Source organism: Sciurus carolinensis, chromosome 10 (genome assembly GCF_902686445.1).
Source record: "Sciurus carolinensis chromosome 10, mSciCar1.2, whole genome shotgun sequence".
Classification (NCBI taxonomy): Eukaryota; Metazoa; Chordata; class Mammalia; order Rodentia; family Sciuridae; genus Sciurus; species Sciurus carolinensis.
In genome coordinates this window covers 134,203,920-134,231,220 of record NC_062222.1, presented here as the reverse complement: position 1 = coordinate 134,231,220, position 27,301 = coordinate 134,203,920, and the positions used below count along the sequence as shown (strand labels likewise).

Sequence of the window (27,301 nt, the reverse complement as noted above, 5' to 3'; positions counted from 1 at the left end):
TCCAGAACAGAGGGAGATTTTTCTTGTTTCAATCACCCAGTTTGTGGTAATTTATAATAGTGCCCTCAGAAAACTTATCCCATGGATAATCCCTAAATCTGAATTCAGGAATGACTTTCTAGCCACCTGGCTAATTGCATGACCCATGTATCTTAATGTGTAGCAAAATGGAGCTGCCCAGGTGTTTGATTTGGGGGTCTACGGGGTTTGCACACCCTGATGCTGGTGAGGGGTGTGGACGTGCAGAGACTTCCTGGGGCCTGACCCAGACTTCTCCTGCAGCCCTCAGGGTCCTTGCTAGGCCGGGCCACACAGCCCTAAGGAAAGCGCTTGCAGGGATCTCACGAGGTGGACTGGACGGGCTCATTAAGCACCGGCCTCTACGCGCCTGCCACGAGTCAGGTGCTGCTGCATGCTTCTGCAGTTACGTTCTGAAGCTTGGGGATGGCGACCAAGCACGTGAACTGATTACCGTCCTTGAATACCCTCTTCTCATTATGCATTTCCTGTAGAGTTGGTGACAGTGCCATGCGATGCAGCACAGAGGCAGGAGCCAGCAATGTCTTGCACTTGCTGTGTCACCTTCCTCTGTCTTTCCTTAAAGATGTGAGTTTCTTCCCCAGCAAGGCGAAGGCTCAGACTGAAAGGGTGAAAGGACAGCTCCTCTTGAGGAGAGGCAGGAGAGGAAGGCTCACCGGGGCCCAGCCAACAGTGAGCGCCGTGGGTGTTAACTCTTCCTCAGCCTGCTTGTTCTGGGCTGTTTTCAAGTGGGAAGGGGATTGTTTGCATTTAGTGCTGATGTTATCTGTGACCCTATGAGGAAGTCATTTTTTTTCAAGTTATATTGACTCCCAGTGTTACTGTTTATTAGCCATGACCTTGAACCAGTTACTTAACATTTCTATGCTTCTGTTTCACCATCTGTTAAATGGAGGTGTCAGCTGCACCTGACTCACAGGGTGGCTCTGGGGACTTTGTGGATCATGTTAGTTAATGGTTGTTGACTGCGCAGAGTGGTGCCTACACAGAGTAAAGGCATGGAAGAGTTCAGCAAGTACAAGAAAAGGAAACCCATGTTTGGAGGACGCAAAGGAGAGGAAATTCTGGATTAATGCAAAAAGAGGTTTCTTAAAACAGGCATTGGGTTCCTAAGGGTCCTCGGTGGCAATAACTGGAGCAGCTTATCTGGGAACCAAGGGTCAGGGCTACGGGCTGTCTTAGTTGAGAGCTCCGCACTGCAAAGGCTGTCGGTGACCAGCTGAGAACCTGCTTAAACTCCATGAGGATTTGACTACAGAGTTGCTCTGCCTCGTCTCTCCTATTAACAGACCAAAGATGACCTGCTGGCAAAACAGCTGTAACTTTGTTACACACACACAGTTTCCTCACCAGTAAAAGGGACTGACCAATGTGTCCTTCCCATAGCTTTTCAAGGACCAAGTGAAAGATCAAATTAAATGACCCCTGGCACGTGCTAAGCCACACGACATTCACATCCTGCATTCTCTAAGGAAAAGGAGCCTTTTAACCCAAGCATTTCAAAAGCTTTTCTTAAAAACAAGTAATTTGGGCTGGGGTTGTGGCTCAGTGGCAGAGCACTTGCCTAGCATGTGCGAGGCACTGGGTTTGATTCTCAGCATCACATATAAATAAATAAATTAAAAAATCTATCAACTAAAAAAAAAACTTTAAAAAAGGGAGTTCTATGAGCTGGAAGATGTAGAAGGATAAAGGGATTTGGAGCTGGCAAGTCCATTGACAGTAAGTGTTCATTAGAGTAGGACGACATTCTACTGGATGACATTTTACTTATTAAAAGGACTCATTAAGAAAAATGAAAGTATAGTAACTAGCATTTGCCATAGGATTCACGTGTGCTGGCACTGTTGGGGTGTCTGACATTCCTCCACTTGCCGGTCCTCACCACGCGGTGAGGACCTGGCCACTCGCCTCTTAGTTTGGAGGCAGGCTTCTGGGTATGGCCGTGCGTGGCAGGTGTGTGCGCTAGTCTGTTCCTTCACTTGTGCGCTCATTTACGGACACAGGCCTGTGGCACCCTCCAGACTCTACCTGTATCTGCTGCTTGTCGCCTGGGAAAGGGGAGCAGGTAGGTTGTACACACCTCATCTCCTCGGAGTCCTGTTCCCAGTGCAAACTGCTGACTCCTCTCCAGGAAGCGGATTTTCACATTGTAGACTTTGTTCCCGTAAAAAACCACCAGAACGTAGGGTTCTGCCTTGGATTTTGTGGAACAGTCTCGGACCAAGAAAGTACCATCCTGAAGCAAAAGGAATAATGGTCATCTTTTCAGGTACATCAGTGTCGGCCTGTGTGACCATGTTCCTGTGGGTTAGAGTCCCAGATGGGGTTGCTTAGTTTTAGGCAAAACAGTTGTTTATTCAATTGATGCAGTATGTTTTAAGTGGGCATCTAAGTGAATGAGGGTTCTTATTACTTTCTGAGAAGGGCACTGGGTGGATCCTGGCACTCCCTTCTATCAAATCTTCCTGACCTCAGCCCGATGCCTGCAACCATAGAAGCAGGGGGCTTTGAGGAGTTGAATCAGAACAATGGAGAGACCCTGTGAGAGGGGATGGAATACACCGGTGAGGTGAAGGCAAGGGCCGGCGGAGCGAGGAGGAGACAGGAGGAAGTCTGCCGAGAGAAGGAGAGAGCCAGGAGCTTTGGTGTTACCCAGCACGGTGGAGGGAGGGTTTCCAAAAGGTGAAGAGGATCAAGGGTCCAAGGACTGAGACCAGGCCCTGGGCAGAGGTGATCAGGCACACTCCAGCGAAAGGCTCAGGAGGAAGGCCTGGTGAAGGGCTGAGAGGCAGAGCAGGCCTCCCGAACCCAGGACGAGACTCGGCTTTGTATCATTTATATGATGAGAAAGGCTGACACTTTTGTAACTAACTGTATGGATTATAGTATAGAGCGTTATAAGTGATACATAAAAATAGATATAGGTTTTCATTTATAACAATTATTTATGTCTCTATATAAAGTATATAGATGTAGGTTATATATAGTATTGTGTCTATTTATGTCATGTGTAATATCTCCATAGGCGTGGATTATATATGTCTATATCAGCTACATATAATATCTATAATAGCTATATAATATCTGTTTATAGGTATGTGTTGTATATAGTATTTACATATAATTAGCTATAATTAATATTCATAGTTACAGATGTTAATATATGTAATAATGGTAATAGTACTATACATTGCTACAAAATGTGACCAATGAACTAAATTTATAGAGTCCCTACGCTACATGGAAGGCAGATAAGGTTTACTGAGTTCCTTTGAGGTGACGAGCACATCATGCACATTTCTTCATCTTTGCATTAACTTTGAGCGACAGGTATTTTAATATCACTTTAAAGGTAAGGGAATTGGGGCCTAAGAACTTAAGTGAACCTCCTAAAGCATCAGTCAGTAAATGGAAAACCTGAAAGTCAAACTCAGATTCTGTCTCTTCAAATACTCCAGCCTCCAATCATATAAAGTGTGTTTGAGGAATTTTTCTGGAACTTGTTCTGCCTGAAACACTCATCCATAATTGAAACCTTAATACTCCAGCACAGAACATTGCCAAAGATCAGACAGGGAGAGGGGGCCGCGGCTCCAGGCCAAGTTACGGGTTTATCATCTTAAACTCTGCAATGAATTTGTCAAAAGAAATCTGGGAAATCCCACAGTTTAAATTAAATTATCTTTCATAAATGGGAAACACATTTTGACACAACTGAAGCAAACAGAAAAGGAAATTATGCAAAGGAAATCATGAAGTCATTCAACTTAGATTGTTTTCTTCCTCCACGCCTCTTGGGAAGAGGCAGAGGCAGGCACAACTGGAGGGACGAACCATTTACTGAATGACCACATGAAATGTTGTCAGAGGGGCATCTGCGACATGCATGTTGCTTTTCCAGCACGGTCCACACCCGGGCTCCTACATGCAGGTCCTCCAAGAGCCATTTCCTTGTGGGAAACAGATTCTGAGGGTGCAGTGTGCATTTGGTACTGACCAGCCAAGGAGGGAGCCCAGGCTGGGTCCACCTCCTGTGCCTGCCATTCTCCCAGTAGAGGCCAGCACAGCCTCTTAGTGGAAGGGGAGGTCCTTGAGGTGGGCATCACCCAGCTACTCCGGCTGTGAACACTGCAGTGCCTCCTAGAGGCTGCTGAGGGTTAGTGAAAAGGGCACAGATCTTGAATTCACATTCTGCCACTTTCTCCTTTGTGACACAGACCTGTCCTACCCTCAGTCTCCTCATCCAGGAAATGGGATAGTTCTATTTATTCCTGATATGCTCAGGATACTTTGCTGGCACCTCTGTTGAAACACAAATGTATTCTCTAACAGCTGTGGAAGTCTGGAGTCTAACATGGATCTCATTGGCTTGTACCAGTTGGGGAAAGTCTGTTTCCATGAACTTTTCAGTTTCTAAAGCAGCTAGAATTCATGGCTCCTATCTCCCCAACAGTCTGACCTCTACTTCCATCATCAGATGTCCTCTCTGACTCTGAGACCCCTGCTCCCTCTTATAAGGATTCTTGTGATGATGCTGGGCCCAGTTAGATAGCCCAGGGTGACCTCCCCACATCAAGATCCTCAACTTAATCTCATCTGCAAAGTCCTGTTTTCCATTTAAGGTGATGTATCCACAGGTTCTAGGGATTAGGATGTGGACATCTTGGGGTGGGCCATGATTCTGTTTTAACAAAGCAACATAGATATAATTGGATTTATTTATTTATCAATTCTGAGAACAATGTTTTATTAAAATTTATTGGAGACCCATCATTTATTCCTCGATTAACTGACTGATTTTTGTGTTTCCTCACTCAATAATGACCACTGTACTGGTTAGTTGAGTATAGGTTTTTTATTTTTTTTTTAATTTTGTTTTTTGTGGTGCTGGGTCTTGAACCCAGGGCCTTGTGCATGTAGGGCAAGCACTCTACCAACTGAGCTAGTCAGGTTTTGATGTTGAATTGGTCTTGAGAAACTTTATATTACTTCTAAGCTGCCTAGTATAGTTTTCTGCGCATAGTAGTTGTGTGATAATTATTTGCTTTGTGATGATAGTCATGGTAGTCATTTGATCTGATTGCAGATATTCTAGTTCTTTTCTTTTAGCTATGTGGTAGGTTTGTACTTCCCGATCCTCTTTGAGGTTAGGTTTGGTTATGTGAATTTGGTCAATGATATGTGAACAGAGGTGCAGTACATTACTTCTGAGAGTGCAAAGATCCAGAGTGTAAAGGTGGAAGCACACCAGGGAGACAGCACGGCTAGCAGCCTGGATTTACCTACACAGACCATGGAGTGCAAGTGAGAAACAATATGTGGCTATGCTAAATGGCTGAGATCCTGAGCTAGCGTGTTACTGCAGCATAACCTGTCACATCCTGACTATGCAGCATTCATGGTCCCTGTTCCTTTCCTGAAGAAGTGAAACATGAAGACCTAATGTGCCTTAGGCAGAACTTTAGCGAGGAGATGGGACTTGAGAAAAGCAGGAAGAAACTTCCAGTGTTTCCACATTTGATCTCCAATTACTTCCTTAGGATTGATTTTACTATTTTTCAATTTATTAATTAAAAACCAACATCAGGTAAGGTTATTTAGGAACTCGAGGAAGTCACATAGCTGGTAAATGGCAAAACCAAGTTACAGATCTGAAACTGTCCACTTTTAAATCCCCTTTTCGATGACAGCCTACCAACACTGAGACATGCAGGGTGATGCAGGAAGCACCACCCCGGAGCATGCTGCCTGTCACAGTCTGTGACCTACAGCAGAAAAGCATAAGGCGACTGTGTCACCTGTGATGGCCCCAGCAGAGGCATTACCTTGTTCTCCTTCGTTAATGCCTCTTCTACTTCCTGGCGACCGTACTGTCCAACGTACCACTGGTTGTGCCGGACATCCTACAGAACAGGTTCAAGGAAGAACATTGTAGGACCAAAGAGAGGGTGTAACTATGGATTACTTCACTATGACATTATTTTTGTTCCACCAGTGCCCAGTTACAGACGAGTTTGTAGTAGAAATTCAGCACTCGAATTCCTGTCCTTGAACCTGGACATGCCCACAGATGCTTGGAGAAGGAGGACACAGAAAAAATGACTGCAGCCGGGGATTCTGAGGTTGTCAGGAGTGAGAATGTTTGCTTTGGCAGTGAGTGGAAGTCATGTTCCAAGGATGGACAGGGAGTCTTGGCTCCACCCTCAGGGTGGATGATAAACCCTCCATCTCTCAGGCGTTGTGACTCTGCTGAAGCCGATCGAGGGGATGAATGTTGCTGTGGAGCCTGACTCCCCTGCCATCGTAAAGGCAGCGAGGAGGGAGACAGGTGCTGGTGGAGTGTCTGCGTGCCACCTGCCTGCAGCCACGTGCTGGGACTGAGATTTGAACCCTCGACTGGACGGTGTTTTCTTTCTGCAGCACTCCCTTAATTATATTGCTGATAAAGCATTTTAGATTCTTTTGATTATAAATTCCCCCACAACAGGGAGAAGGAAAGAATTGGAAACACAGACCATGGACCTGCAATTCCTTCAGAGGATGCCAAGGATCACAGTATTAGTGACCCCTCGACAGGGCCCTTCTTGATGGCCCCGGGCCATCCCCCACTATTTCTGTGAAACAGGTGTGACAGGTAGTGTTAACTTCATTAGAGGGACAGTAGAGGTTCAGGAAGTCAAAACCTGCCTCATCATTGGCAAGATTTAAGGCCATGACGCTGGGTCTTTGGTGCCGTAGCTGGAGTCCGGCCCTCCCGGCAAACCCAGTCCATGGGACGGTGAGCACGCATGAGCGCCATCGGCAGGCATGTGCTAGGCCCACCTGCCACTTCCTTTCTTGCGCCCCATCTCAGGACATGTCTGGCAGCCAGATGTGCTTGCCATTCCTAGAAACAAGCTTCAGAGCAAGAGCAAGCCCTGGGCCCAGAGCCCCTCCTGTTCTCGCCCTTTCTGTTACCCAACTTGTCTGTTCTCTTCCATCGAGATGGGGACCCAGGGTCATCTCTTCTTTGAGGCCTCCTTTGTATTAAATGAATTCACCTCATTCACAGTCCCAGGGAGCAGAGGTGCTGGGAGGGTCCAGAAGGGACTCCTATGTGCTGCTGTCACAGAACAGTGAGGTAGGATCCCAGGATGAGGGGCCTGGAACCCCGCCTACTGCTGCAGCGTGAGCTGTCTGCAGCCCGGGTGCTCTTGGCAGCCTGGGGGCTTGGCAGGGCTCCTTCCTGGTGCGCTTCATCTGTGCTGATTTATTGTTCAAGTTGGAGGATGTGCACAGTTTCTAGGCCCACATGTCCCCAGGTGTGGCCGTGAGGGGGCCGAGGCGTAGCTCTGAGCCACATGGGGGCAGAAGCAGTGTTCCCCTTTCAGCTCTTTCTAGACCTCTGAGTGATTCAAGAGCAACATTTCATTTCTATGCATTTCCTTAATGTCTCTGACATTTCTACTCTCTCCTTTAACAGAAGAGAAACTCTCCGTTGAGAGACCCTGGCAGACTCTGAGATCCTGCTAATTCCATCGCCTGCTTTCGCTTGTGTTGCAATGACTCCTAATAAATTGTGGTAAAATAATGTAAACATTCACCATTTAAGTGTTACTTTCAAGTCATTGTCACATCATTCATCGCCAAGGCTCTCCCATCCTCTGCAAGTGGAACTCTGCACCCATTAAACATTAACCACGCCTCCACCCCTCTCCAGCCCCTTTCCCTCTGAGTTTGACTTCTCTAGGTCCCTCAGGCTAGAGGAAGCACACATTTGTCCTGTGTCCATTGTATTTCACTTAGCACACTGTTTTCAAGGACGATTCATGTTGTAGCAAGTGTCAGAACTTCATTCCTTATGGGGGTTGAATACTTTGTGTGTGTGTACAACATTCTACCTATCCATTCACCTTTCAATGTACATATAGATTCTTTACATCTTTTGGCTATTAGAAGTAATTTCATTATGAACATGAGCATATACATATCTACATGACTACTTTCAGTTCTTTGAGGGGAAATACTGGGGAGTGGAATTAGTTTAAGACTGTTTTCTATCCATGGCATGGAATACTATTTTTTAAAAAAATTATTATTTAGAGCAGTGATTCAAAGAGAAAATAGTCAACTTAAAGTTCATTAAGTAAATACCATTGTTGGTAGTAAATAATCGAATTCGGGGACATCCTGTTCTAGTTTGAGCCTCTCTCCTGCCCATAAGGAATCCCAGACTCTGACAGGGTCCTGACCTTGGGTAACATCCAGTTAGAAGCCAGGATGCCCCGCTTACAGAGATGGCAGAGGGAAGGAATCCAGGTATAGGAGAAGGGGCAATAGGAGAAGTATGGACCGTGGTTTCCCAGAGTCTAAAGTAAGAGGCCAAGACGACTTTCAGAATTAGGTTGGAATTAATTTGAGTATAAGGACAACAAAGGCCTTTGAGACAGCATAAGATAAGGAGGAATTGACCGGAGATGCCCCATGCGCTCTGCTTCTGCCTGCCAACCTTGGCAAGCTCTGGAACAGAACACTGAGTGATGCAGGGCTTGGGATGCAGACCAGAAGTGCACCCGTCCATGCTGCAGTGGCCTTCTGTGATGAGTGACACAGCACAGGCGAGGGAGAGGAGAACACACCAGCCACAAAGCAAGCTCTTCCCCACACGGCTGAGTGCAGAGTGACCCGGGAGGAGGAGATCATATTAGTGGAGCTGGCTTTAGAGCCAGAACAGGAAAGAGATGAAAGACAAGAACACTGTTCTCCTCCCCGCTCTGTGTGTCTCCTCTGGGAGAGGAACCATAACCTCCAGCACATTGCCTGGCACATAGTAAGTGCTCAGGAAATGTTCATTGGATGGTTCGATGAAGCGAGTAAGTGATATTGAATATTTCGCTGGAGAAAGAATTACCATATATAAATCTTAGTTAATCCCCCACAAGATTTTTCAAACTCTGTGAGTCTAAACATCTCTATTTCATGGATTAATAAACAAACAGCAACAACAAAAAAACCCGTTGAGAATCTGGAAACATAGGAGTTGAAGAAACTGATGAAAGAATAATACACAGAATACTGTTAGAAATATTGAAACCCAATAATATGTAGCCCTAAGGGAAACAAGTCAATGCTAATCAAAGCCGTCTCCTCTGGGGCTCTGCGCACTACAGCTCTCTCCAGATGCTCCTTACAGAGAAGAAGAAGTCTATCTCACCTTTTCATCAGGTCTTGCAGGGAAAGGTTTTCTCCAGCGCGAGTCTTCATGAGGCGGTGTGTTTCCAGGACACTGGCCCCTCTGAGCAGGGCTGGCCCGCATGCTGCCCTCACCATCTGGGAAGAGGGAAGTGACCCTTGAGTGGTTGGCATTACTGGCTTGGCCCGCCTCCCCTGCAGGAGGTGAGGACCCTCCCTCCTGCCTGTCTGCAGCCACCGTCTGGCCTGCACCCCACCACCTCTCCTCCGGGGCTGCTCCCTCTGCACTCTTCTCTGGCTTCGGCTTGCGCCTCTTCCCCTCCCTCCATAGGACACCCGGAGTAATCTTTCAAAAATGTCATTCTGACTTTGCCACGTCCCCTGTTTCAAAATCCTCCTGTGCTTCCCTTCCTTCCTGGAAGAACATCGAAACCTCTTCCTTCTGTTTCTGAGGCTCCCAAAGGCCAGTCTCTCCTGGTTGTTCCCTCCTCGCCCTCCTCCCTCCATCGCCCGCTCTCTTCTGGCCATGATGAACTCTGTTCAGTTTCTTAAACCTGCCAAGCTCATTCACAACTCAGGAAATACCTTTTTAAAAAAAGCTTAGAATAATAACTTTTCAAATAAATAAAACCTCATTTTTTAAACTTGAAGGAATGACTGATAGGCACACTGTGGTCATTCAGACTTAGGTAGCTGGCAAGCATTTTTTTTTAGATGGAGAAAGTGAGCTTATCACTTCACGGGGAGAAGGGCAGTATTTGTTGCTAATTACGAATTTGGACTTTGCAAGTGCAGGTTGGAATTGAGGTTGGCTTGTTCTGCCGCTTATGTAAGAGCATCCCAACAGACTTTTCTGATGAGATTGGTGGTGTCGCTTGCGATGCTAATTTTAAAAGTATTATCACATGTTGATATGGTGTGGGTCTTAAATGTCCCCCCCAAAGCCCATGTGTCGAAGGCCTGGTCCCTAGGGGATGGAGCTATTGGAAGGCAGTGGACACTTGAGGTGCTGTGGCCTAAGGAGGAAGTTGGGCCATTAGGGGTGTGCTTTGAAGGGAGTGTGGGGACCCAGCCCTTCCTCACTCTCTGCTTCCTGGCCACCAAGAGCTGAGATGCCTGCTCTACCACACACACTCCCCACGATGCTCTGCCTTATCATAGGCCCAAAGCGATGGGGCCAAGTGACCATGGACTGAATCTTCTGAAGCCATGGGCCAAAGTAAACCTTTTCATTGTACAGAGTGGATTATCTGGGGTGTTTGTCACAGTCACAGAGGTCAAACTCACACACTGCTAACACTGGGAGATGGTGGATATCCAAGCACCAATGTATGGATGCTGCGACATCATGTCTGGGTGAAAGGTTAATTCAACTGTCTAATAGACAAGTGCATTTTAAAGTAGCACACTGCAAAAAGATCATTGATAGGGTCAGAATCCCCTGGAACTTAAACTTTTAGATACTCCCCCACTTGCCAAGTTTCGATATGGCATTTTCTCTATATACTTCAGCCATTGCATGTCCTTCCAGTAAACACAATAAAAGATAAAATTCCTTGAATTGAGATCATAAGGATAGAGTGAGGTACAAGCAGGAATAACCAGATGTTTGTAAATGTTACTAATTTAAAGGAAAGAATAACTTTAAAAATCATAAGACTTTGAAAGGATTAAAAATATGTGAATAAAATATGTATGTAAAATACTGGACAAAAGTAACATACAATGAAAGAGAGGCGATCAATGCAAGGACAATTACGAGCATTATACTCTTAATACAGTGTAAAAATATAACCCAAATTACAGTCTGGTTAATAGATTAATTAATTAATAGATTAATTAATTAAAAACTTTGAAAGAATGGGCTACTTTCAACCCAATGATTCTTTTAGATGAAATACTAAATAAAACATCAGCACATATTTACATGCCAGTCACTGTAACATTTAGAATGTTTAGAATATATTAATCCTGCTTCTTGGCATCAAAACCCAACTTTCCCTCCAAGATGTCTGAGAAGAGCAAATAGTATTCCCAAAACTTGGAAAACTCCATCTTAGTGGAACCTTTGACTGTACTTTGTAATGTTGAACCCAGGAGTGTTTGTTGTATGAATTTATGTCATTGAAATATTTGTAACGGAAAACTAATCACTTAAAGGTTAAATTAAGTTTATCATAGTAAATTAATTTCACCTACCAATTTATGACCTTAAAAATGTGAATATAACTAAAGAAATCCCCTCCTAAACTTTTATAAATAATAAAGCTTAGCTTTCAAATGATGCAGAATCCATATTCTTAAATGCTTTATTTGTATTGTTTGGGAAGAGAATGCCAGCTTCAGATTTTTAAAACTCAAACATACACAATGTAATATTATTTAGCCATAAAGAAGAATAATATTATGGCATTTGCAGATAAAATGGATGGAATTTGAGAGTATCATACTAAGTGAAATGAGCCAATCCCAAAAAACCAAAGGCCAAATGTTTTCCCTGATAAGTAGATAATGATATACAATGAGGGTGGGGGATGGAGGGTGAAAGAAGAATGGAGGAACTTTAGAGTATGTAGAGGGTAATGAGAGAGAGGTGGGGGTATGAAAAATGGTAGAGTGAGATAGACATCATTACCCTATGTACATGTGTGATTACACGAATGGTATGAATCTACATCGTGCACAACCATAGAAAAGAAAAGATGTACCCCATTTGTGTACAATGCATCAAATGAAGTCTGTAAAAATGAAAAAATAGTAAAATTAAAAAGTAGTTAAAATGTTAAAGGTAATCAATGGAAGAATAATTTTGGAATACACAACTTCCAGAAAAAGAGAAAAAATGGGGAATAAAGAAGAGATGAATCCAATATATCACAGAAAAAAAAAAACTAAAAAAATCAATAAAAAGTTGGGTAAATAGGCACAAAATGCTATAAAATAGATCCAGAATATTCATAATCACAACAAAAACCAGAGATGCAAACTAAGCATTTAAAAGTCAGCTTTGAGTTGGTATAAAACTTCCAGTGGTGTGCTCACTGCACATGGAGTGTAATGAAAAACTTTATTTTAGGTTACCTGCAGCAGGATGCAGAGACTCACGGTTTAAATGACCACAGCCCCTTTTCAGCCTGGTTGAAGCAGTGAGAGCATTCTTGAGAGTAAAACGGTCATTACCGCCATTTCCTGCCACGTACTGTGTGTTTCATTCCTCACTGTGTTCAGTGAGTTTGAATTTTTCATGATATTGTGGCAACTGATTTATTATTTTTCAACCCTGCAAGCCTTGCTTGAATATTTAAAGAGTCTGCTTAACAAAAAGTGTTTGGAAACAGTTATGCACTTGTAGTGTGTTCAGAGAATGAGTTCAACAACTTTGCTGCAGAATTTTCTCCGGAAGCCCTGCCTGGATCTTTGTTGAATGAATGCAACTCTGAGCTTGTATTCTACTGTGAGTAATGACTCAGTTTTGTTATAAAATCAGGGAAGCAGTTAGGCTTGGGGAACTTCTTCATTCAGCAAACACTACATTTGCATTTTATAACCCCATGACATAGGACTCTTCTTAGAAAAGGAGGTTCATAGCAATGAAGAGATCACACAAAGTAAGTGCAAGAATAACAAAGCAGGTGGTCAATAACAGGCAAGGCAGGGTAGCTGAAGAAAAAAGTTTGTAAAATCATTTATCAGTAATCACTAATATTTAAATTTTTTTTTTTTTTTTTTTTTTTTTGGTACCAGAGATGGAACCCAGGAGCACTTAACCACTGAGTCACATCCCCAGCCCTATTTTATATCTTATTTAGAGACAAGGTCTTGCTTAGTTGCTCAGGGCCTCGCTAAGTTGCTGAGGCTGACTTTGAACTCATGATCCTCCTGCCTCAGCCTCCTGAGCTGCTGGGATTACAGGTGTGTGCCACTGTGCCCAGCTTATTTTAAAATTCTTATGCCACTTAGTCTGATGTAACTTATAAAACATTTTAATCAGATATTTCATTGCCATTTACTAGAAGACTTTTTAATTTAATGTTACACTTTAATTTTATAGGACAAAAGCCCTATGTGTTTTCAAAAAGAAAAAAAAATTAATAAACAAAAATGACAAATAAAAGGGAAAATAAATCTTTCACAATTGCAATGTCAGAGAAGCATACTGACACTGTTTGGGGACATAACCAGGCTTTTCTAGACCTTCATCCAGCATGTCAAATCATGCTTTTGTTTTGCACCTTTTGTAGTGTGGGTAGATCATTCTTTTCCTGAAGGCTGGCTTGAACCCATTGATTAGAACAAGCGCGTTTACCTGTGACTGAACTAAACTTCCCCCAATTCTTGTCCTGCAAGACAAGGACAGCCCCGTCCCTTCCTCAGAGATGTAGCTCTCACTGGTCTCCATCAGTGTCTAACCATGATACGTGCAAGTTGAAGCCATGCTCGGCTAAGGATTCTGAGTGTGGGGCGGGTGTGTTTTCTGCACATCTAACTTTGCCCAGGACTGGTGACCCAGAACGGGAGTTTTCCTTGGCAGAATGAATGTGCAGCGAGTTGGTGGAGGGTTTTGCAGGGACTTAGGCACAGGTCAGCAGGAGGCTGTCTGTTTCACATCCTTAGGACCCACCCCGATTTTGGATATGAATCAGGAGCCTGGCCAAGTGTGTCGACTGAAAGAGGAAACAGTGGAGGCCAAAGCGTTTCCTCTGCTCACTCCAGACTTCTTTAAGGACTTGCTTCCTCTGAGATAAGTCGAGAACAATCTACAAGATCCCAGGACAAATGATCCACCCACAGACCTGGGATGTTTGCTGGGGCTCCTGCTGGAGAAGGTTGGTCCCTTCTCTAACACTTCTGTTTCATTCTTCTATCAATCTTTACTTTGTATCATGCATAATTTAATTTTTATTTATTTTTTCTTATTTTGGGGCTGTGGATGGAACTCAGAGGTGCTCAACCACTGAGCCAGATCCTCAGCCCCGTTTTTTTTTTTTTTTTTTTTTTTTTTTTGAGACAGCTAAGTTGCCAAAGGTCTTGCTAAGTTGCTGAGGTTGGCTTTGAACTTAGGATCCTCCTGCCTCAGCTTCCCAAGCTGCTGGGATTGTAGGTGCGTGCCACCAAACCTGGCATGGTTTTATTTTCCAAGCCAAGACTCCGGATTCCTCTCTAAGTCATGATTCTGCTTCTCTATCACTGCAACCCCCATTCACGATGCCCTTTCTGGACCCACTCAGCCCCGGGTTTTCCACCCAGATGTGCCAATATATTCCTATGCTCCTGCTCTGACCTTTAGCACTGCTGTTCCTGACATTGGATCCCTGCGATTCCTAGGGATGAATCCCTTGTGTTAATCACAGCTTTCTGTACATTAGGGGAAATGAGTTCATCTTAGATTGGAAACACGGAAGGCCCAGATGGTGTACAGCAGAAGTGAAAGGAGGAGACCAGAGAGGAACTGGGATGTCTACTGAGGTCAGCTGGGTAGAGAGAAAGAAGGGAATACAAAAAAGAAGGCAGGATCTAAGGACACATCTGCCACCCACTGTTCAAGCAGAGGGCTCTGTGTGCACAGGTGTGTATCATATCTCTATGAGTGTGAGCTATTTGAATTTTATGGATGCGGAGGGTGAGGCTCAAAGAATGAACTTACTCAAAGGCGACCCCATTGTAGGGAGAGAGGCAGAACTGGACCGAGATCAGCAGTGCCCCTCAGCTCTCCACTGTACCCTGGGGTGTACTTCCTTCAGCATGACCCTCTTTTTGGAAGTGAAGAATGAAAGGCAGAGGCACATAGCAGATCTAACTTGGGAAAAATGATACTCATAGTATCAAAGTCCACTCTAATGTCACGGCCACGGTGTGCACATGCCGCCCTGAACTAGTGCAAGGGCCCTTAGGATTTTTTTTCTTGGTATGTATTTTATTTTATTTTATTCTTTTATTTTTACAGAATGCATTTTGAATCATTGTACACAAATGGGGTACAACTTTTCGTTTTTATTGCTGTGCACGATGTAGATTCATATCATTCGTGTAATCATACACGTACTTAGGGTGATCTTTACCATCAATCTGTAAGAGGGGTTGGTTGCATTTCCTTCCATTTTCCAGATTGTTTTATCACACCCAAAGGACTGGGAAAATTATTCATCAAAAACAACTGTTGGAGAAGATGGGGAACGGTTGGTTTGATCCATCTACCTTGGAAAATATATTTGAGGTGATTAAAGAGACACATGTTTTAAGATTCAGCAATTTCTCTTAAAAAAGAGAAATGATTCTACAATAAAGACGTCAACAACAACATTCATAACATAATGCCATAAAAGGAAAACACTGGAAACCACCTCAGTGATTATACTTAATTATGAATTAAAATTGTCGTATTAACCGAATGGAATATTATTGATTCTGAAAAAGAGCTAATCACATCTGTGCACTTCAGCTCAGTGACTGAGTTTCACAAAAGTTAATTCATGTGCAGGAATATCACAGTGTGGTGACTTACCTGCTTGTTTCACAATCTTAAAGTGCCCTTACCTCTGTCTCGCAGACTGTGGTGGCTCGGCCTGAATGAAGAGCTGGAGGAAATGACAGAATGTTAGACTCTCCTGTGGTGTTCACTATCCACCCAGGGGCACGGTCAATGGTCATGGCCGAAATCACATTCATAAAGCACTTCTTATTTTACTGAGCATGCTAGAAGATTTGTTGGTTTTCTAAGGCAACCAGGCTGGCTCTTCCCCTTCTTTCCCAAGACCAGCAAATATTAGATATGAAATACAACGACTAATCTGCAGAAGTTCTTCCCAGGTCATTGCAGTGAGCACACATCAGACTTTTTACTTTTTAAAGTCACGAGTTTGACTTGCCTTGTCATTAGTCATAGAAATTAATATTCAGCTGGTTGGGGCTCCTATTCTATAGAAACTGCTCACCCAACGAGAGTTAGCTCTAGCTGGAAAGAAGAGCACAGAAATTTCATTCCATCTTGAAACGTGAGCTGGGTGAGAAAAGGGTATGGACTATTACAAGGAGATCCGTAAAGAAAAAGGGATTCTAAGGCTATGAGACCTTCAAAATAGCAATACGCATTTCTAAACGCAGAAGAGATGCTGAAGGCTGTCGGCGGTTTCCCTTAGCACCTTGCGCTAATTTTCTGGTTCGTTTTGTCTTGCGGTGGGCATGGGGCGGAGAGCTCCAGGTGCTACGACTGTTAATTCTAATTACACGGTACACGCTCTGTTCCAAGAATCCTGCTATTGACTCAAAGCGCCTCCGGGTTAATTATCTGGAACTTGACCCTTTCCTAACACCTATGAACTATCTGGGTATGAATCTGGTTTTTCTTACCCCAGGGAAGCTGGTGGGGCCTCCCAGCTAGCTTTGTAGGTAAAAATGCCAGCAGGCCCTTAGGCCGCCACAGTGAGCTGTCCCCAGAGGTCAGACTGCCATCCAGGCTCCCCACTCTTGAAGCCAGGGTCCCTTTACTAGCAGTCAGTGTCCACTTCTGTTAAATGTCTGGGGAAAATAACCAGCAGTCAAATTCCTCTAATTTTCCAGGATTTTAGGAAATATTGAAAGAGGAGGAATATCCTATGAGGATAGTCCAGGTCTTAAGTACAGACTTTATAAGAATAGAAGAAAAAAGCCCAAAATAACACGACTAAAACTAAGATGAAAATCATGATTCTTTCATGTAGCAAACACATGTTGAGCGCCCTCTAGATGCACAACGTGTTTGGGGACAATGACATGCAGGGACACGCGCTCTGCTCTGGTGGAGCTTGCCTCGTGCAGGGGAGACACACTTGCATCACGATCATAGCACACCTGGCCAACGCCCTGGGGCAGTGAAAGGTCACTCGCAGGGGACATTTCCCTGGATCTCAGGAGCACTTCTGGGTGAGATGCTGACCTTGAAGGGGGGAACGGAGGAGGGAGAGGGTGCTCCGGGCAGTGGGCACAGAGGCTCAGAGGCCAGGATCCAGTGCCTAGTCTGCAAGTCCAAGAGGTAGGTCTGTAGGGATGGAAGAGGGCGTGGGGATTCTCCGTGTCAGCAGAAGGCTCTTGCAACAGTGCAGACCAGTGGCGCTGGTCTGCCTCTGAGAGCTGGAAAAGTGTGTGTGTGGGGGGGACATAGGGAGACTCAGGACATGCTTTGCAGTAGGATTTTGGGAGTTGGAAACAAATTGTTGGGAAGCGTGACAACGGGAGCAAAGCTCACCATGACAGAGGTGAGGAAGTTTGCAGGAGGACATCAGTGGCTTGCGATTGAAAGAGTAGAAATGAAGAGTTTAATTTCCAACCTTCCCAATTGTGATGCTTGTGAACTATCTAAGGAAAACTGGATACGCAGGTCTGGAGCCAGGACAGGAGGTCTGGGTGGAAACTGGAGACATGGGGATGATCAACATGCACTTGACATTGGACGTAGACGTCTGAGATTGTACAGGCTCTAGGGACAGAAATGAGAACCTCGAAGAAATTGAGTAATTCCAACGTTTAGAGTTAGTTTGGGAAATAATTCTAAGAAAGATAATTATGCTAAAATCAGGAGACCTTGTGCAATAAATTAGATAAGCAAATAAAAGAAGCCAAAACCTATCAAACAACTATGGTAGGTGTAAGTCTGACTGAAAAGCTCATTGTCTTTTCACCATAACGTGATATATTTTTCTCTGAGAAAACTGTGTTAAGAAAGGGTGTTCTGTTTGGTGTTGTGTCACATTGGGGACTAAACAGCAAACGTCCTGGTAAGGGGGATGAGGCCACAGTCCCAATACCCACGGGCTACAGGGTGAGAACCATGTTGCTAAAGTCTCAAAGTAGCCCAAAGTGAGGAGGCGAGAGGGAGAAGGGAAGGGGCGTGGTGGCGCCACGCAGGTCTGCCCACGGAACTGAGAGCCGGGGTTTACCGGGCTCTTGCTTCATGCCTGGCTCTGCTCTGAGCTTCCCAAGTGAGTCTGTGATGCTGCCCAAGTCACACCGCTCACGCCTGACAGCAGGTGGTCTTGCTCCCGTAGGTCCAGGTGAGCCTCTGTTCCATTCCACTCCACTGAACAGACACAAAATAGAAGGCTAGCAACAGTGGCCCCTGGATGCAGCCTGGTTCCGAGCTGGGGTGTGATGGGTGGCAGGGAGCAGTGCGGGCGGTGGCGTCTCAGGGAGGAACAGGATGTACACGGGTTCCCCAGTGAGGGCAGCATGTGGCTGGAAGGCCTCGCTGGAGCAGTGAGCAGCATGTGGAAGGAGAGCAGCAGGAACTGGTCATAGTCACGGGCCGGGGTGGCAGCAGGAAGCGGGCTTGCAGCACCAACTCTGCGGAGATCCTGGTTTTCGAACAAGTCACTCCTCAGTTAAAGTCACCCTGCTAGTGAATCATTGGCTGGAGGCTTTGTGTCTTCAGCTCTTCAGTGGGGTTGACAGTTGTCACAAGAACCTAATCAGGCAATCGTTTAACTGGAAATGACATTTTCAACCCTATGAAGGACTGCTCCAATGTGACTATTATCAGCTCTGATGTGGGCACCAATTGAGAGTAACTAGAAACAACCACTTGTCCTCCAAAGTTGATTATCACCCATTCCAGTTAATCTGATCTGGTCAATATTCAATTCTTAGTCACCCCTGCCCCCCTTCACTAAGATGCAGTCAGTCCCGAGTTAGAGAAAGAGCAACATTATTAGAGTCAACGGGAGATGGAGATCAGAGGTTCCCCTCAAGCCCCGTCACTGGCAGTGAAAATCAGGGATCTAGGATTTTCTCCGTGTGTCAGAAGACCTGACAGTCATCCTCCAAGAGAGCATCTGGCCTGCCCGCAAGCAACCACCCCAGGAGGACTTTGTGGCTCCTTACCTGGTCAGAGCAAGTGGAATCTTGTGAGTGTTCCGGCTTTGGGACAGGTGGCATGACGCTGGCCACGTCTGGTCATAAAAAGCTGTAAAGATGTGAAGTCATCTGGTCAGATTGCATGTTGAAGGTGATGGAGTTGGAGGCCAACTGGAATGGTTGTGATTCCATCTGAATAATCTCTGATTATTATTACGGGGATGTTAGTGTCGTTGGAAACTCTACAACCCTCCTAGATCCTGGGGGTGACTTTTCTCTGAGACTATAAAAATCACATTGAGCATTTACAATCTGGAACACACAGTACCTAATTTCCCAGAAATACAGAGTATTGCCTTAGAAGATATTATAGGGATTATTCTAGACCAGTTAGCTTAGACTTCTAACTTGATTCTCATTCACTCACATCACTCTGCAATTATTTACTGAACAGCTTCTATGAAATAGGTCTTCTTCCAGAATTTAGGGTTATAGTGAGAAGGCAGATATGGTTCTTACATTCCAAGGAAAGGCGACAGGAAATAGGCATGCAGACAGATCAGTACTTGCATCTCACGCAGTGTGAATGATAGAAAGTAAATTAAGTATTACTTTGGGATCCAGACTGTGGGCTAAAGCAGATTTTCTGAGAGATGAGCTCTGAACTAAGCTCTTGGTGAGAAGAAAGTTAGACCAAGGACTGCTCTGGGTGATGAGGGGACAGGTATGCTCAACACCAGCACCAGACGCCTGTGTTCTCAGACCCTTCCCGCCATAGGAAAGGGAGCTTGCAGGACTCTGGGGTGGACTGGCAGTTCCCAGCTGGTTACCACCAGGGCTGTATTTCCTCAATGTTTTCCCCTTGATCATCACGTTTTGAAAAGTTCTGCCAAACGTACCCACTGGAGTTATTTAGTAATCACATATGCCAATGGTGTGGCTGCGTTTTATTTCCTTTTCATCGTGGAGAGAGTTTAACTAGCCATCCAGAATTACCAAGGGCACAGACAACTACTGAATATGAAACCCTGTAAAACCCTCTCCCCGCTGTGATGTAGGTGGTGAAGCCAGGGAAGCACCAGACGCTGATGACACCGTTTTCGGATGTGAGTCTGTGCTGTGTCCAAGGTTGGTCACAAACTAAACATGTTTGAACAACTGTGGTTACTTGAATGGTGATTGGAGCCACTGACTGGCCCATTAATAACACATCCAGTAAAGCCATTCTGTGTCACCAACAGCCATCTGGAGCATCCGGCCCTCTCGAGCTGCATAGTGCCACATGCACATTTTGTGTTGATGAACACTGGAGCCTGGTGCATCCATGCCTGAGTTGTGTGTTGAGATTTCCTGTGCGGAAGGACACGTGCAGTTTTAAAATCGCCCTCTAACCCCCACTGTTCCATCAGGGACCCTTGGGACGTCACAAACTCAGGTAGGCCCCTCTTTGGCTTCCTTGATACATAGAGAAGAGCAGACTTGAGACCCACTGAGGACATCCACCTTGACCCAGATCACAAGGGGAGTTGGCAGTGGGTCTGTGGAACCTGTCCTGCGTTGCTCCATGGAACCATGCTGTCTCTGGTTCTCTCTTTGGGCCACGAGAGGGTCCTTTTCCTCTGAACATATTTGATCATTCAACATGGACAGCATTTCAAACAAGGGTAGGTTCAGGCACTGCCTGCTCCGCATCCTGCCCCTTAGTGTTGTCAGACTGCATGCTTCTCTGATAACGGTACCAAGGGTGCGTGAGTACGTGTGTGTGTGTGTGTGTGTGTGTGTGTGTGTGTGAATTAAGGCACAGGTGCATGGATGATATTAGCAGCAGAGACACCAAGACCTTTGGAGCAGGGGGACAGCAAAGCCATTGGCAAGTGTCGGGTGAGTGTCACTCTTTTGGTGAGTATCTGTGGCTGAAGAAAGACCACTGATTCAACCCAGATTTAAATTTCCTTGTTTAGACCAGGGGACTTTTGAGTAGACTCTGAGCTCCTGGACCCCTCTGGATCCCTCCACCACACACACACACACACACACACACACACACACACACACACCCATCCTTGCATCCGGGCTTCAGAACACTGCTTCTGAATTACCACTAGCCCTAGAGATCCAGAAACAGAGCACAATATAATGGCAATCAGTCAAGAAAATTAAAGAATTCACCTTTTTCTGCTCCAAGGACCTGTATTAAATAAAATAAAATGTTCAGTGAATTTTAGTGTTAGAAAATTTAATACTTTATGTACTTTTAAAACATCTGGTTAGTAGAATTTGGGAAACAATTTTGTTAGCATAGATTTTAAAAATATAGTAGGATTTTGAAAAAATTTCATTAGTATAGAGTTTAAAAAAATCTATAATTCTCCAAAAGGCTGAACAAACCCCCCAATTTTAAACTTTTTGTATGCTATAACAGAAAAGCATACCATCTGCTAATGGTATTATAAATTGCTTTGACTCTATTGGAAATCAAATTAACCATAGTTATCAAGGGTCTTAGAAATATTCTATTCCCATGCAATAATTGCCCTAATGAGACTATTTCCAAGAAACAATCTGAACTCTGGATCAAGCTTCAGGTACAAGGTGTTCAGTATCATGACTTGTAGTTTCATATAGCTGGACAGTATCAGAAGTCCAGATAAATAAGAATTGTTAATTTTGGTGTGATACCTGCTTACTGAAATATGCTGAAGGCATTTGAAGGTAGCAATGTAGAGAATGGACTGAGATGGCACTGTGCACTTGCCTCATGGTACAGTAAAGCTCAGGACAAAAGCTGGGCCCACGATACATTGACAAGTTAGTATATTTTCAATGGACGTGTGTGTTTACACAAAAAATGGGTTTGAACTGATACAAAATACCAATAGAGATTGTGTTTAAGTGATGAGGCTATGAGTAATCTTTTCTTTATACTTATTCTGAATGCTTACTTTTAAAAATGAGCTGAAAATACTAGTATTACTCTTTTTAAACACAACCATTTATCTTCTCAAACATCTCCTTTCTCTTTCTTTCCTTAAAAGTGGTGGAATTCCTGACTGTCCTTTGTCATGCAAATGTCCACAGTTTTGGCCCCTCATCCCTCACCACACTGAACTCTTGAAGAAGCAAGGATCTTTACAGCAGGTATGACATTTGCTGAAGGGGATGTTTGACTACAAATAGTTATGTGAAGTCTATTTCATGCATTGAGTCAGCTGGAGATGACCTCAGATGGCAGGTTGACCGAAACTTGTTTAACCTATGGGATGGGAAGGCCATTGGTGCTCCATCGAGATTTATGAACCTTTCGAAATGAAAATGTTTTTTCCCTTTAAATATGTGCATACTTTTTTGGTGGAATGAGGAAGTTATATTAACTCAGCATCAAATTAGTAAAGGGGTCTGAAGTCCAAAAAAAGGTGAAACATCCTTGGCTTACAGACGAGATCCAAAGAGTTGGTACCATCTGCCCAGGTTCCCACAGCCACCTTGCAACTAAGCTGGCCTGAGCCCAGCTGCCAGCTCACATTTGCTCCATAGATAAGAAACCTGTAGCAACAGTTTGCTCGCAAAGGCATCCTATGTCTTGTCTGAAGCCAGCGAGGGAGCAGGCCTTTTTGTTTTAAAGACCATGGTTCCCCTACGGTTCTGGAAGGAGAACATGCTGTTCATTAGGAGAGAAAATCAAAGCAAATCTATGGCCAAGTGCAAAGGGCCACGAATCCATTCTAACCAGTGGTTTGGAAGTCCCCCCTGGGAGGCCTCCCCAGGACTTTGAACCTGGCAGTTCACAGTGCTCACTCCGAGGCGGCAGGAGTGCTCGGGCTGTCAAAGGAGAGGGAAGCAGAAGGTAAGAGCAGCAGAGAAGCCTGCCTCTCGGGGAGCAGTTGTTTTATCTCATTGAGACCCAGCCAATTTTTTGCTGGAGGGCTCTGAATTTTTAAATCAATGCAGTTAGGAAAGTGCACCATCTCTTGTTTTTCTACTTTAACTTTGTTTGTTGTTAGAAAATAGGCATTTTCAAGTGAGGTAGAAATATCACCTCCTGCTGTCCATCTTTCTTCCCTCTTGCCCCTCGTTCTCTCCCCTTCTTCCCTTTTTTCTCTCTCTCCCTCCCTCCCTTTTCTTTTCGCTCAGGCTGTCCCTGTAATTTTTAAGGCAGAGAGTCAGGACTCTGGACTTGGAGATTTTAGGGACTGGCCTATCTTCTGTCAGCTGGGGAAAGTGTCGATTTGCCACCCCTCTGTCTTCATTTGTTTTCTCAGGGCTTTGTCAGGATGAAATGAGACTACGAGTCTCTACTCACTTTGAAAACTACAGAGTGCCATGTGAATTTGAGTCAGCACATCGTTTCTGCTGAAATATATTTTACTTTACAAGACATAATTAAGCAATCACTCAATGTGCACACAGCGTGACATTTACCTTCTGGATGGGCTTTTGCAATGGAGAAATGACCTTGAATCTCAGTCTAGACAAACAATGCAGGAGCATGTTGGCAAAACTTAAGTAAGAATGAGTGTTTCTATTAGACCTTGTTCTTCAAGCTTCCAGAAGCCGGCCGGAATTGCAAAGAAAGTCAGCAGCCCTGCGTGCTCTCTGCTGCCTCCCCATTTCCTTCTTGCTTGCTTATGACCGGGGGCCGCTTGCCCTTTCAGACTGAACTTTGTGTTACAGACTTGAAGTCATCTTGAGTGGCTGCCAACCTCTACTTGAGGCACAGAAACCCCAACTAAAGGGAGAGTCCTGGGTTCAGGCACCTTAGATGTGTAGGCAAGAGTGCCGTCACCTGCTTGCTCCCTAGGATTTCAGGGACTAAAGGTACTACTACATATCTTGTTTGAGTGACAAACGAGACATGTGACTCCTGATGTTAGCATTCTCATAAAGCCAACAAATACAAAGAAAACCAGGAAGGAAATGAACCTTTATGATCTGGATGGAGGTGCAGGGCAAATACTAGACATGAACCAAGATCCTGGGGAGTCCAGGGTGAGCCAGGTGAGGCCATTCGTGCTGGTGGACGAAGCTTTTCATCAGTCACAGGCCCACCACCTTCTTAAGGAATGTCCTGTTTGGGGAGGTGAGGACATGGCAGCCTTGAAGGCCTCTGCGATAGGGCCATCCTGCCTGACGTCCTTGCTACTTGTTGAGGTTCTACCAGTCACTTGGCCATTGTGTATTTACTTTGGCTTTATCACAACTTTGCAAAGAAACGTGCCCCTCTCTATTTAAGGGCCCTGGTGAGTGGGGCACTTGCCAAAGTTCACAAACACTACTAGGGGCAGAACAGGGTCCAAATCTAGATCTGTGTGGCTCTGACTCTCATCTTCCTTCTACTTCACAGTCCTGTTTTCCTGTGAGGAATGAACAGCATAGAGCAACATGGCTTCCAACATTTAATTCCTGTAACGGCGGAGACCGGAAGGCAGGAGGGGGGCTTCGTGTCTTCCCCCTGGGAAGTGGGCGTGCTCCTTGCTGTGTCCATCAACACCGAATGACCATGGGGCAGAGAGGGTCTTGGTCTACCCTCTGGATCAGAACCTGCTTAATTTTAGGTTTCCCATCTTTAAAACAGGGAGGACCATTCATTCTGAGCATGGCTACAGCAAGAACAAAGTATGATGAAGTACCCGAAGCAGAGAGAATCTTGCTCATTGTGGACACCGAATGCACACAAATTCCCTTTTCGTTTCCCAAGACAAAATTGCTACTTACCCCACTTAAGTCCTGTAAGTTTATCTGTCTGTATGAAAAAGAAACATGGTGTTAATAAAATCCAATTCATAATCACCAAGATAAAGTCATCTGGAGCCCTTATAAAACTTTGATTACATCTTCATTGCCAAATTAACAGCCCATAGTCCAGTGTGATATTTATCACTCTTCTATAAATCTAAAGCAGGTTATTTTTTCTCATAATTTTCTAAGGAAAATAAAATCCAATATAAAAGGTGGTGACTGCAAGGACAGGAATACACTTGCTTCTCATTTTAGGAGAATTTAAATGACATCGTCATTTCTTCTGACATTTGATTACCATGTCAAATTTCATAGTCAGACCTAATATTAACTAGATTTTAAAGCTCTCAGGTTTTTCCTCTGAGAAAATGTAAAGGGTTTAAATATGAAGCTGTCAGGTACAGAGGCAGCCCAGGAAGGCACTGTAAAAGAAAGATTTCTGACAATGAAAAGGGGCCTGAGACAGGAAAAGAGTCATGAGAAGGAAAGGAAAGGAAAAAAATCCAACACGGAATTCAACCCTAGGGACAGTGGCTGAGTCTCAGCATCATCTCCCAGATGTGATCATTATACCAAGTCAACTTCTTCAAACCTCAAAATGCCACCACGGAGTTAATTCTGCCCTGCCAACCTCATCGGGGCAGTGGATCCAGAGATCCTGAGTCTCTCAGATGGCTCCAGGCACATGGCACCCAGACACTTTTCTGGTCTCAAATCTCTAAGCTAGGGTGACTGTCCTTGGGTTCCACAGCTTTTAACATCCTCTCTCAACCCATGTGAGACAGATTGCACCTCTGCACCTCCCTTGCCTTTTAATCGGGAGGTAAGAAGATAAAGATACAGTCAGAGGCAATCAAGTAGGACAAACACCCATACTACTAATTAATTTGCAGTTAAATTGAGACTAATCTCAGTGTTTTTAATGTTTAAGGGAGTCTGGCATAGTAGGGATGCTGATGGATTGACTGTGTGGCTTCAATTTAAAATGTATCATTGATTTTAGACTTGCAATTTTAATTTATGATAGTCAAGACATGTTTGACTCCATTTGAAAAGCATTTAAATGAACTCCATTTATAAAGCATTTAAGCTGTGCAAGAGAGATTGAATTTTTCTACATTTATCTATGTACATTTGCTTTATTAGATTTACAAAAATTGTTAAAGTTTTGGTTGCTAGAATTTAAAACCACCTTGCCAGCATTAGAAGTATTTAAAAATCAGGTACGCTCCATTTATAAAGACATTTCAAATATTTAAGTAGACTTAACTGAGTTTTTAAGTGCTTCTTACTAAGATAACTTAACCTATCTTGCTTGAGTTAGTGTACATTTGCAGAACAAGCAGAGTGATTGTGTTTCTCTTCAGATAAAATGACTCAATTTATAAATAGAGCAATACATTTTACAAATTGAAATTTGAGGCTTCAGGAAAGGTAGGATTTGGAACGTGTCACTTTAACAAACTGAATTTTAAGACAACGTGGGGACTGTAGGCTGCCTTCTTTGCATAGCAGGGTGAGACCCTCTGGCCTCTGTCCATTCGATCCTTCCCAGGACCATGTGGCCTCAGAGGGAGCATCTCTGACCATGGAGATGGCCAGGGACACATGGCCATTCACTATGTGGAAAAAGAGTTCTCACATTATTTCCTGTGCATAATATGTGCTTGGTATAAGTTTAATAATGTTACCGTTTACTACAAGTGTGGACCTTCCTGAACATCTCTTAGTTTAGAATGAATTAGATTTGAATCCTTTCTTTGCCATCTGTGGGCTCTGTCACCCCTGATAAGTTCAGTTCCCTCTCTGAAGTTTAGTCTTCCCATCTATAAAATGGACAAATCCAGACAGTCATGGGATAGTGGAGCTAATACAGAGAGAAGACTCAGCGCTGGGCCTGGTGAGCAGGTAGGATGTAGAAATGTGGGTACTCCTGTTACTACTTAATGATTTTATCTGGGGCTTGGGCCTTGGATTCAGAGTTGTAAGGTGCCTCTCTTTTTAGCTCCGTTCAGAGTACTTCCTGGAGAGATCCTCAACCTGGCCGTAAGCATTTCCTAAGCACCCATCTAACATTCGTGTCTCATCTCTTATAAGAGACATTTCCTCAGGGTCAAAGTTTTAGTGTGGAACTGTGCTGTGATTATTTATGGCCCTAAGTCTTTGTTTTAATTAAATGTACTTAAGTGAAGAAAAAAATGAACTGGGCAAAGAAATATCAAACATAGAGATATGGTAACAATAACAATCATGGTGCAGAAATGGTTGAGAACTTCCCCCCCACCCCGTTCTCCAAACTTCAAAGACCTCAAGTTAGTTGCCAATGAATGATCTAAATGACATTTCCCTGAACTGAAGTGCTTCCATTCATTCAGCAATTGTTTTGTGAAGCCAAGACTTAGCTTCAAAAAAAGAGAATGGCAGAGCCGGTGGAGACCGACAGGGGCTGAAAGACAATAGCTGGAATCACGGGCCGCCATTCAGGGCCGCGTGGCCATCATGGGCTGCAGCTGCCACAGCCCGGGCT

The 27,301-nt window shown here is 44.3% G+C and overlaps 1 protein-coding gene across 1 annotated transcript in view; it reads right to left on the bottom strand.

Moving 5' to 3' along the window:
- The window catches only part of Clnk (cytokine dependent hematopoietic cell linker), a 159,107-nt gene that overhangs the window by 2,970 nt on the left and 128,836 nt on the right, over positions 1-27,301 (bottom strand). The window contains exons 12-14 of the mRNA XM_047566051.1: positions 9,236-9,536; positions 5,868-5,945; positions 2,123-2,278 (exon numbers count right to left, since the gene is read on the bottom strand). Coding sequence (XP_047422007.1) covers positions 2,123-2,278; positions 5,868-5,945; positions 9,236-9,536 — 535 coding nt within the window. The remainder of the gene's footprint in view (positions 1-2,122; positions 2,279-5,867; positions 5,946-9,235; positions 9,537-27,301) is intronic.